This window comes from Castor canadensis, chromosome 6, assembly GCF_047511655.1.
Source record: "Castor canadensis chromosome 6, mCasCan1.hap1v2, whole genome shotgun sequence".
NCBI classification, from domain to species: Eukaryota; Metazoa; Chordata; class Mammalia; order Rodentia; family Castoridae; genus Castor; species Castor canadensis.
Window position 1 is genome coordinate 171,503,266 of NC_133391.1, and position 12,247 is coordinate 171,515,512.

General features: G+C 38.8%; 1 protein-coding gene across 5 annotated transcripts in view; it reads right to left on the reverse strand.

Moving 5' to 3' along the window:
* Positions 1-12,247, reverse strand: part of Adcy2 (adenylate cyclase 2) — a 370,478-nt gene that overhangs the window by 38,398 nt on the left and 319,833 nt on the right. For all 5 annotated transcript variants that reach the window (XR_012449249.1, XM_074077754.1, XM_074077756.1 and 2 more), the window contains 2 exons: positions 7,693-7,812; positions 1,199-1,368 (listed from right to left, as the gene is read on the reverse strand). Coding sequence is in view for 4 of the 5 variants with exons in the window: in XM_074077754.1 (XP_073933855.1) it covers positions 1,199-1,368; positions 7,693-7,812 (290 nt within the window). In the remaining variant the exon portion in view is untranslated. The remainder of the gene's footprint in view (positions 1-1,198; positions 1,369-7,692; positions 7,813-12,247) is intronic.

Genomic DNA, 12,247 nt, shown 5'->3' on the forward strand with positions numbered 1-12,247 from the left:
CTTCACAGTGTAGAGGATGAGGAAAATTAAATCAGGTGATGAGAGTAGTTGCAGTGGTGTTTCTGAAAGTGTTCATATTGGTAAGAAATGTGCAGTGAGGTGACTATTTTCTGGACACTGCAGAAGTTCAACGGCTTTCTGAAGTACATGTGTACACTGCCCATGCAAACCATTGTATGGGGCAACAAATCTATGTGACTAGGACATTAATTTTAAGTTAAGAGAATACAGAAATAACTTGGAGGAGAATGCAAATCACACTTATCAAATGCTTTGTAGCCAGTAGAAGGGAGGGTCCATACACAAATCTTAGGCTTGATATAAAATATGATTAACAGTGTTTTACAATGGTATCATATATTTGTTGTAAGTTTATGGATGTAATATGACAACAAAAAACGTTTCCTACACCTGATAGAGTGGTCCTGATAGGATCCTTCTCCTGAGGGATCCTACTCATGATAGAATCCTTTTTTGCTGTATCTTGACCCCAGGCTGGGGAGCTAATGAAATCTCACCTTGGGAGTATGGTATCCAAGAATTCCTAGGTTCCAGCATTTTCCCTTTCTCCATTGGTATTTTAGGACATCTTTATTTAAAAATCTAAGCACTATAACTTGTGAATATAACTTCTTTTTTTCTTAATGTTTTTTTGTTCTGAATTGAAGGCCATTTTTCCCCTTCTTACAGGGTGATGTGGCAATTTCTGAGAACATTTTATATTGCTGTGAGTTGGGACAGAGGGACTGTGTATTATTGGGTGGGTATTGGCCTGGGATCACCCTACAATGCATAGGAAAGCCCTACCACAGAGAATTATCCAATCCAAAATGGCAACAGGGCTGAGCCTGAGAACCCTAGATCCCTCCTACAGATATAGATTCCATTAAGCCAGGCATGATGGCACACACCTGCAGTCCCAGCTACTCAGATCACTGAAGAGGGAAGATTATTTGAACCCATGAGTTCAAGGCCTGTCTGGGCAATATAACAAGACCCCCAGCTGAACAAAATACATATGTATTCTACATAATCAATAATAACAACGCATATCATCTTTCTGAGCCGTCACTTCAAAGACACTCTCTCACTGTAATTAATGACAATGACATTGTTAATTTGCATTCATTACACACTCATATGTTATTAACGTCCCGTGAAAAGGCTGAAGTGAAGAGGACACAGAGGGGTCACTCACCTCTTAAACAAGACCTGGCTGTAGGCATCCAGAACGTGGGCATGGGTGTGGAGCAAGATGGTGTTGTAGCCCACCATCGCCACCATCATGATCACCATTTTCAACTCATAATTCACCCTCAGGAAAACTGAGCAGGATATCAAGCCCAGAATGCAGCTGTATATGAAGTACTGGGACAGAGAAACAGGACAGACAGACATTTAGGATCTCTTCCAAGACATGCTGACACAGTTAAATTCAGAGTCCACCATCAAGCTTGTGTGGTCAACTTGCAAATTGGTTGTGAAAACAGATGCCTTTTCGTACCCTTGGAGCTCAGTGCAGTGGGTTTATGAGAAGTACTCATCCATGGCTTTCTGGCCCAGCCTGGCACAATAAATTAACAGTAAGCATGTAAATTTCTAAACATGTTTCAGAAATAAAAATTTAAAAACCCTACAATGAAGATATGTCATACGCAAATGTCATGTATTTCTTGAAAAGGGAAATACTACGATCCCATATACATTTGTGGAATTTTGAAAGTGATATTATGTAGAACTTCTTCATCCTTTCAACGGTTTAATTCATGGAAGGGATATAAATTGCCACCGATAAGTCTGTTAAAAGAATAAGAAAGCCTACACATTGTATTAAAAGAGAAATTGTGCCTCAGAGGGTCTGTCTAAAACAACAGGGATTTAAAATAAAAGCCTGGGCTAAGGTGAGTCAAGAAGACCCTGGCTCCAGAAGAAATAGGAAGCATGGAGCATAAGACACTGGCACTTTGCATCTCAGTCCATGGGAAGCTGCAGGCAGGCCAACTGTGGGAACTGTTTCCTCACCATCTACCACACAGATAGGGGGTCAAGAGCCCTGGACTCAATCCTGTTTGCATCACTCATTAGCTGGGTGGCTTTTGGCCAGTGACCTAACAGCTGATATCCCATTGTCTTCAACTGCACATTGACAGTAATGGTACCATTCTTATAGGTCACTACAAAGAATAGAGATAACAAACCCATAGCCCCTAGACCTGCAGCCAGGAGAGGCTCACTAAAGGGCAGCAGTTGCCACTTGCAGAAAGTCTTGCTGGCTACAACAGGGAGATTTTGAGAACATGAGGTTGTGTTACTGTCTCAGCCTTCCTGGGACAGAAAGATCACTCAAGAAAGGTTAAGAATTTTAATAAAATAGATCATATTGGTGCATGATACAACTGGTCTTAAGAAACAAGCACCATTTATAAGCCACTCAATTGCAACTTCATCATTGTGAACGGGTCATGGGTGACTGCTTAATTATGTCATTCCAGCTTTTGCTTGCATTCCTCAGCTAAGGTCATTTCCATGAGGCTATCAGAAGGCTACTGATAAAGGCTTCTCTGGGAGGGATCAGGGAAGAGTCGTAGTGATCATACAATGGACTTCCTCTTTGTCACAGGTGTACTTAATCGAGTGGAGGTACCATGCTGAAATTAACACAAATGCTTTACTAAGGAAGACTTGTGCCCGGCTTTTTTGCTCCCAAAGGAAGACCTGCAATTCTCCCTGGATTCCACACTGAGCCACTTTTGGGGAAGTCATAGCAATTCCTTTGCATGTAGCCTAGAGGGTGGCTCTTCATTTAGAGTGGCAGCATCTCAGGGATAATGAGCATAATTTCTTCAGCTGCAATGACCTAATGTCAGTGCTCCACTGTTTTGACTGTCGCTCCCACCTACCTCAGAGAATATGGAGTGTGAAGGAGGAGACAAAGGGTCATGATAGGAATCAGGAGAAATGTGAACATCTGGACAGGCAGTATCTGCCTTCTCCTCCCCAAAGCTGAAAGGTGAAAGAGGCACAGCAGATCCTTTGAAACCAGACCTGAGTATACACTTCTGCAGTTTTTGCCTGAGAGATCTGGCCAGGCATCTACCTCGGGGCATCTGAGGACTCAATGATATATGACACTTTTGCACTCTGGGTTGCTCAGGATGGCCACCTAAGTGGGCCAGCGAGCAGTGCAATCTGCCCAAGAGATCTGGACAGAATGTTGATAGCGATTTGACAGAATATGCTTGTTTTGTTGACTATGACAGGATATGGGCTCACATTGCATAATGCATGTTTTCTTTTGTGGTTCATTTTTTCTGGTAATCTATCAGGTTTTTCAAACGCATTAGTCTGTAACAAATTGGAACTTAAACAAAATAAAATGAAAATAGGGTCTTCCCACAAAGAGTGTGAGAGGCACTGACTATATCCTGGTGGTTCTTTCCTCTGTAAGGTCCCAAAACTTTTCCTGAGAGCCTTTGCTATTGCCTTGGGAACCGAACACGGCAGGGTCCCCATCTACTGCTCTTGTCCTGGGATTTGCCACAGCAGCTCATTTTAACAATGAAGGCAATCTTGGATCTTCCACATTTCACTCAAAGGAGGGATGAAGATAACACCACATCTACCTCAGACAGTTCTGGGGAAGGTTGCATGTGTTACCTGCACATGAGTTCAGAGCAGTGCTGGCCTTAAGCAAAGATACATAAGTTCTATTATTATTATTATTATTATTATTATTATTATTACCAATTGGGGTCTTTATCAGTTTCAACTTTTAAAAGAGTTCCACAAATAAAACTATGCTTGAAAAACCACGTGTACTTCAAGTTACCAATTCAGTGCAGACTAACTGAATGAGAAGGCTGAATAAAGACCCGTTTTGAGAGTTTCGGTATGTGTCAATCCATGCATGGGGATTTCAGCGGGGTGGGGGTTGAAGGGCTTGGGGGTTGAAGCAGATTTGTAAAGTTTCCCACAGTAATTACCCATAGTGTGAAACATATGTCAATAGCTACACGATGTATCTGAGATTTCACATTTTAGTATTCACTCTTAAGTTTTCACATTTCAGGACCATCTCTCTCTCTCTCTCTTTTGCTCTCTCTCTATCTCTGTGAGGTTGAACTCAGGACTTCACCCTTGCTAGGCAAGCACTATACCACTTGAGCCACTCTGCCAGCCCACAGTAACATCTCTTAAAATATATGTGTTAATGACAGATAATTTCTCAGTCCATTTTTATTAAATAGACTTTCTGGAATATTTAGAATGTTTCTAAGAGTGGGTACCAATGAGAGGGTGGTGTGCATGAGGAAAGGGTGAATAAGGGTGAATATGATGGATGTATTTTATATTCATGTATGAAAATAGAAGAGTGAAACCTGTTGAAATTATTCTAAGAGGGGGCAGGGGGAGGAGAGAGAATGATGGAGGGGGTAAATCTAAGTAAGATATATTGTAAATATATCTGTGATAAATATACACTGTATAAATATACACAACTAGTATATGCTAATAAAATTTTTATATGAAATAGAACAAATAAACCCCTTGCAATAACTTTAAGTGGGGCAGAGAGGAGGTTTAGGGGAAGAAACTGTGGGGGTGATCTAACCAATGTACAATATAAAACTATTTGGAATTGTCACAGTGAATCCCCTCTGTACAACTAACTTATCTTAATAAAAAATTATGAAAAAGAAGAATAAAAAGGTAGGCTGGAAACCTGCAGATAGCCACAGGAAGAGATAGCCTCTTCCTGTGTGTAAGAGGAAGAATGGTGGGAAAAGGAGAGGCTAGAGGTTTGAAGACTAGCCACCCCACTCCATAATTCAGCCCCCCGGGGGGGAAATGCTAGGTGGTCCAGGCTTCTGGTAGTGAACCCTTGAACTGATGTTTAAAAGGACAGATTTATAGTAACCTGATTACTACTGATAGAATTGATGAAATCAACTTGGTATTTATGTCTGATAATAGCTGCAGTTCTTTTGTTAATTTGCTGAATTGTCTTTGGGCCTCAGTTTCTTCACCTACAAAGTAGGAATTCCAATAATATCTACATCAAGAGTTTGTTACATAAAATGATATAATGTATACAAAATGCCTGATAAGGCATGAAGAGCTTGTGTGATAAACATCCTTACAGTTAATTTTGTTTAGCACTTTAAAGAATCTTTTTTTCCTACTACAGAAATACCATATCTCTTGTTAAATTTAGAAACTAAATTTAGAAACTATACAAATGAACAAATGTAAGAATAAAGGTCTCTGATAATCTCCAAAAGCCATGTTTAGCTAACACTATTACTTATTTGTGTATGTCTTTCTAGCCTTTTTTTGCTACTTATTGGAATTATTATTTAAAAAATACAGTCATACTGTTTGGAAGAATTTTGAATAATATTTTCAGTTAATAATTTATCATGTAGATGGATATAAATAAATATTGTTGCAACATCTTTTGTAAAGGTGTAATTTTACCATGTGAAGATGACAAAATTTTGTTTTAAAAATTGTGTTTTCTAAGTTTTACTTTTTCCTTTTTGATGTTTACATTCTCTAAACATTTTGATGAACATTTTTATGGGCAGTAAACCTTTCTATCTTTAAGATTATTTTCAGAATTAGTCTTGTAGGGCAAAAAAGTTTCTTTTTATGCTTTTCTGATGATTATTTTAGTTAGCATTAAGAAGAGTGATGTCATTTTATGCCAACACCAGCAATGAATGGGATACTTCCCCATTCATTTCTCAACCTCAAATATGAGGTAATGTGGAGTTAAGAGAAATATGCTCAGTGATACACACCCATAGTAGCATCCCTGTTGTCCTGGGGACTGTGAAGTGGGGAGCTCTGGTGCTTCCAGGCTCCTCAGGGATTCCTGAGCTCTGAGTAAATTAAGACATGCCATAGTGAGGCCTCCTTGGCAAGGCTTACCAGAACCTGCTTCCTAAATAGTTACCACTGGAACAATGGAAGCCTCTTCACCTGATTTTGAAGACTCTATTATGTGTTTTTTTCCCCAGAAACAGAGTAGATGCTGAATTTCTGTATCTTTGGTTTCTGATTATTTCCTTTGATTGTAAATATAATACAAACTCACCTAAATGAAATTTATAATGATGACATCATTCTTTTAACAATGCTAAGATGAGCTGCTCTACTCAGACATTTTGGATGGAAATATTTATTTTTAATTCCTGCCAGCTTATAGTTTCCTTACTATGAAGAATGCACTTTTAACCTTTAAACTTAACTTCCCATGTGGATGTTGGAGGGAGGTGGCTTGGCAAGTGGTTTCTGCACTGACCTGTGGATCGTGCAGATGTAATGGATGTAATGCCTTTGGCCCAGGGATGAGGAGGCAAACCAAACAGCAAATTTCATCTTTCCCCCGCCACAGAGAATTCCATCGCCCACAGGGAGATTAAATTCCATAAATCAACCAATTTGGGTTATAATACATATACGCATAGAGATGTCACAATGAAACTCCTTGTATAGTTACCCTAAACAAACAATAATATCTTTTTTTCAAAATGGAGAACAGGGAGGTAAAACAGATCCTATCGGGGGACTGGTGCCAGTGGGAGGGGGAGGATATAAGGTAACAGCGTAGGAGGGTGAATATGATGGTAATATTATGTATTTGTGTACGTACATGGACAAAAGGGAGCTGTCAAAATTATTATAGGGATAGGAGGAAGGGGATAAAGGAAAATGATGGAGGGGCAAATTTAATGAAGATATGTTGTAAGTGCTTTTGTAAATGTCAGTATGTACTTCTGGTATAACAATAATATGATCATAAAAATATAAAAAAATAAAAAATAACACCAGAGGCTACTACTATGTGAATACAGAGCTGAAAGCTTCCCAGGAAATGAAAATGATGAGAAGGGAGAAAGATTGAAAGCAAAATAATCAAGAAAATGAGTCAGTGAAATAAGAGTGGAAGAAGTCTACTTATAGCCATTAAAGTTAAAATATTGGTAGGAAACTCTGACAGTATGCATATTAAATTGCCAATTTCACTTAGCATTCACAAAAGTGACTACTGGAGATAGACATTAAATAAAAATGGCCTCTGCTACTTTTAAATGATTATTCAAAAGGTGAAAAGGGAGGTATCAAAATATGTCTTTTTCTTTTCACAAATAATTCATGAAAGAAAGAAAGTGTTATACAGTAAATTAATGATTTAACTTTTTCACTAAAAAGACTGATGTTTTAATAAGTTTCAAATTTTCAGTTTGGGTCCTTTGTGACATTGGTTAAGAGTCAGTTAGCAAAAATTATTGGAGAATAGAATCCCTGGGGTAGCAGCAATAGGAAATATGAACTCTCCGTCAAAGTGCTAAGAAATAATATTAATTCACTGGAACCAAACTCTGTAGGCAACAAACTCAGAAAGTCAGTGGCTTACCAGTGAATGTCACAGGTAAGGGAAAAGCTGGAAAGACAGCAGCAATGAAGAGAACAAAGAAAGTGTACTTGGAGAAGGCATCAAAATGGCACCAGAAGTTTACAGATGCCTGTGAAGCTAGTCCCGAAGGGCTGAGAATTCTAGTGATGTTTTGCATTTTAAACTCAGGACAAACGCAGGAGTCAATGCCAAAAACGAAAAGCAAAAGGATGTGGAGGCTGAAGTCACGCAGAAAACAGCAAAGGTCACGATGAGTGCAACTTTCTTACCGGGACGAAAAATAAGTTTTGCGCACGCAGAGTCGCCGCTTGGTTATTTGAGGCAGACAAATTTACATTCGATGTATTGGCAGTTGGAGGGATTGCTTCCTCTGAGTCACTCAGGAAAAACTGTGGAGAGAAATATTTTTTCAGTAAATTGGTGCAAAGTCCAGTGTCTCTTCACTGAAAGTGCTCATTAGCTTTCATCTTTTCCTTTTTGAAGCTTTTGGAAATTCTTCTGCTCAATAAGTGCTTCAGAATAAGTGAAGCCAGGGAATCTTCAAGATTGATGTTAAGGAAAATGGAACCACCTGCATTAAATCCTAAGTTAAAAATGCAAAAAGTCAGGAAAAGGGTTTGGTTGGCCAACATCACTACATTCAAACCATTCAACTCTCTTCAAAATCAGGGCATTGAGAATGCTTTTTTTTTTTGCAGTATCTTTGCCATCTTGGTTCAAACATTGAATGAGTCAATAGGTTTTTGTGAGTTGCAAGAAAAGAAATTGTTTTTATGGGCAAAAAGCAATCACTGTCACCAGAATTTGTTTCTATTATTTGTGAGCATGTGGCAGCTCAGACAATGAGGAATTGCAGATGTGAGACGATATTGGTCCTCAGGACTGTTGGAATGGGATTGGAATTAAAACAAGATAAAGGTAATTAATGTAATGATCACTAAGATCAACACCCAGAAGTAAAGTGTCAACCAGTTAGCAAGGCAGAAGAAACTCAACCTCTCACTCATTCTCTCTGTCTCTCTCTCTGTCTCTCTTTCTCTCTCCACTCCCTCTCTCTAGGTCTCTCTTTCTCATAGAGACCAGGGATCACTTTGCTGTAATGTGGTTAAGGATCACAGGACTGTTTTGGAAAGAAAAGCTAGAGCATCTTGACTTGAACCCGTTTCTGTTTCCAGAAAGAAATTAATTTTGTCTATAAATTCACGTTGTGCAGTCAGCATAAGTTTAAACATTCAAAGTTTAAAAAGTAAAACTTACCATTTATATAGTTGCTTTTCTTTGTGTCTATTTGTTTATTTCCTTTGATGTTATAGTTCTTGTCAAATAGCAAAACTAACTTACTTATGTTGGTAGGAAGATATTAATGTGGTATATTCTTGGGGTTTGTGCCTCTTCTATTCCAAAGGTAAGGAAGAGAAACACAATGGGTTTGCCTGACTAAAGAACAATATATTCACAGGTGAAATACAAAGGCAAGCCCCCCCACCCCAAACAATGAACAGACACTAAAACAATGGATGAGAACGTAAAACAGGTCATATTACAGGGAGGGAATCAGTGATAGAGAGAGAGAGTAAATGATATTTTTCTGCACATGTATGAATATGAAACATTGAAACCTGTCAAAGTCACTTCAAGATGAGGAAGGAGAAAAAGGAAGCTAATGGAAGAGATGAACCAAACCTGGGTACACTGTATGCATACATGGAAATGTCACAATGAAATCCCTGTATAACTGTCATATAAAAAAAAGCATTTAAAAAGAATACCAGATATGTTTCTCCCTATTATACCATTTGATAAGACTTAATGAAATGCTGATTTTAAAGTTGAAGAAATGGTGTTTATTTACTGTTAAAGAATATATATCAAATGTCTCAATCTCTAGTTGAACTACAAATTTGCTACTTCTTTGAAAAAATTGTATTGGGAAAAAAAGGAATAGAGTAATACTTGGCAAATATTGGACTCAAAAATATGAAAAATTTAAATTTGATAGATGCCAAATTCAATTGGTTTAAACAGTAAAGAACCAAGAAATGACAATTAAAGGAGGCTGTTCAGTCACCAAGTTTAGTTTCAGGTACCCAAGATCTAAATATAATTAATGAAATCTTCTTGATTATATCACCACATTGGCAAGAAAGTGAGTTTGTAAAATAAGGTGATGTGCTCTTGCTGCGTGAGTGGAGAGGTACAGGTCTCACAAGGGCGGTAAAGGGTAAATATTGTGATGCACACTTGAAAAACAGAACACTTACACCATGATGCCCAGGAGTGCTGCCATAGCCCCTCTGCTGTCACTGTCTAGTGTTTATTAAATATCCCCAAATCAGGAAGCTTTTCTAATCCCTTATCCTTCTTTTTCTAAGTTAAGCTGCCTCAACTTTCCACATAGAATGAATTTCCAACATCATAATTATCTGGGGGAACCCCTCACTGGATCCATTTTCATTTCTAACCCTTGATAATAACTGGAAAAATGATATTGCCATCTTGAATAAGAGCGCCTCGTAAAGTGCTAAAGAACACCCCCATATGTTTAGCCTTATGTCCAAATTTTATATTTCCTTGGAAAGTTAAACCATACCACAACTATGCTTTTCAAATACTGTTAGATTTCAAATGCACAATCTATATGGTGTTTTATGCCTTATGACATTATTGTGTTTGTCATTTGGTAGGATTTAGAAGTCCCGATGGATTACCAGTTAACCTCAGCTAACTGTGAGGCTCAAAAATTTTGTATGACTTATTCATAATAAATCTCCTGGAAGTTTCTCAGAAATGATGCAGACAATCACATTGTCAAACTGTCAGAATGAACAATGGCAGGACTGTTTGTTTCTTATACCTGATTCTAAACAGTTGGCTGGAAAATGAAAACTGAACAAAGCAAGGTCATTTGCAACTAGATACCAAAAATCAACATTTGAAAAAAATATAGACAACAAATTGTGTTTCTTCACTTTTTATTGAGGTATTTATTATTTTCAAATGTTTAAAACTTCCTGGTAAAATCTCTCTATTCACCAAAATACAGATAACAAATTGTGTTCACTTTTTATTGAGATATTTATTATCACATAGATGAACATCAAATGTTTAAAACTTCCTATTGAAAGCTCACTATCCACTTTTCATAAAACTGACCTGGACCTTCTGTTATCCAACATAATAAGATCTTAAAAGGCCCAGTCCTCTGAACACACTATTCCTGCTGACCCCTGCTCTCCTCAGTGCTGTTAATATTCAGGTTCAAATAAAACACTAGTGAGCAAAACTAGATGCAAAGCCTCAGTGTGAACTGGCCTATCTCCATGGTCATGAGCAGCCTCAAGCCCCCTCAAATTGTCTCAACACATCTGCCCCCTCTGCATTGGACAAGGTAATGGCAGGTGACACTAGAGAAGCCATTAATAAGGACTGTCTGCCACTGACTGGGAAACTCAGGGCTAAGGGAGCCTCTGGTCTACAGTATCAGTAAGAAAATGAGAGCCTTGAGGATGGTATGATAGGTGAGATTAGTCAGACACAAAAGGACACTTATTGTGGGATTACACTTACAGGGGGCACGCAGAATAGGAAAATTAATAGGGACAGTTGCCAGAGAATGGAGAAAGGGGAATGGGGAGCTTGTTTAAGGGGGACAGAGTTTGTGTTTGGGATGATGATCAAGTTCTGGATATATTGGTGGTGACTGCATGACACTGCAAATATACTTTATACACCTAAAATGGTTAAATAATACCTTTAATGTAACTTTTTGCACAAGATAAGTGATATTAGAAACAGGAAAAGAAAGGAAATAAAAGGAAAACATCATGACTTTGTCCCTGGAAGAAAATGTAACTACAGGGGCTGTACATGAAGACAGGAATGGGACTACAATTTTTTTTAAATGAAGTTTTCTGACAGATAATTTTTTTCTCAATGAATTAAGCAAAGCAGGTACACACATGTATGCCATTTCCTACAACCAACACAGACAGCTACTATTGTTATTGAAATGTGAGTCCTCCCCTCACTGGGTTAACAGCTGTGAAGAAGTACAAATACAACTTGGGAGTGGGACTCAGTTGTTTGGAAAATGTGTTCCCGGAGGCAATATTGGGAAAAATGTAAAAATCTATACCTCATTTACAGAAGCCTCCCCATTACAGACAATTGAAAGCAAAGCTAGGAAAAAAGGCACTGAAACAACACTGGGAGAGTTTAATGGAGGGCAGATGGACCCTGGGTTTTGTCCCTTTTCCAGAGGGAGGTTGAGAGAGAGGAAAGAAGGGGGTGCTTACCGCCCTGGTGCTGTGCCCCACCAAGTCCGTTCTAACCTACAGCTCTGCTCCAGTGCTCCCAGTGCTTCTCTGGCCCACTTGGGGACAGGTGGGAGCCAGGAGGCTGGTCTGGCCCTCAGAGGAACTGGAGGGCTTTTCTCTGCAAACCCTCAGATATGATCAAAGGCAGGGCCTCATAGACAAACCCTTCTTCCATGATTAGCAAGAAATTTTAAGAAAACTCTACAACTAGGCAGGATTACTTCCTTTTCAAATCCAATGTTGGCCTTTATCCTTCATGATCTTTCTTTGACATAAACAGAAGAGGAGCACCTGCATGGAAAGGTGCCACTTGGGACACTTTAATAAAAGTGGCATTTCTCCTGCACAAGGGCCAGGGGGCGGGGGATGGGAAACTGTGGCCCAGGAAGGAAAAACAGTGATTTAGCTCAGTCTTTTCTCTACAGAAGGTTGATTAGTGTGCAGCACAAAATCGTGTTCCATTTCCTACTCAAAGAGCACCCATCAGACTTTGCATGCATCTTTGGCA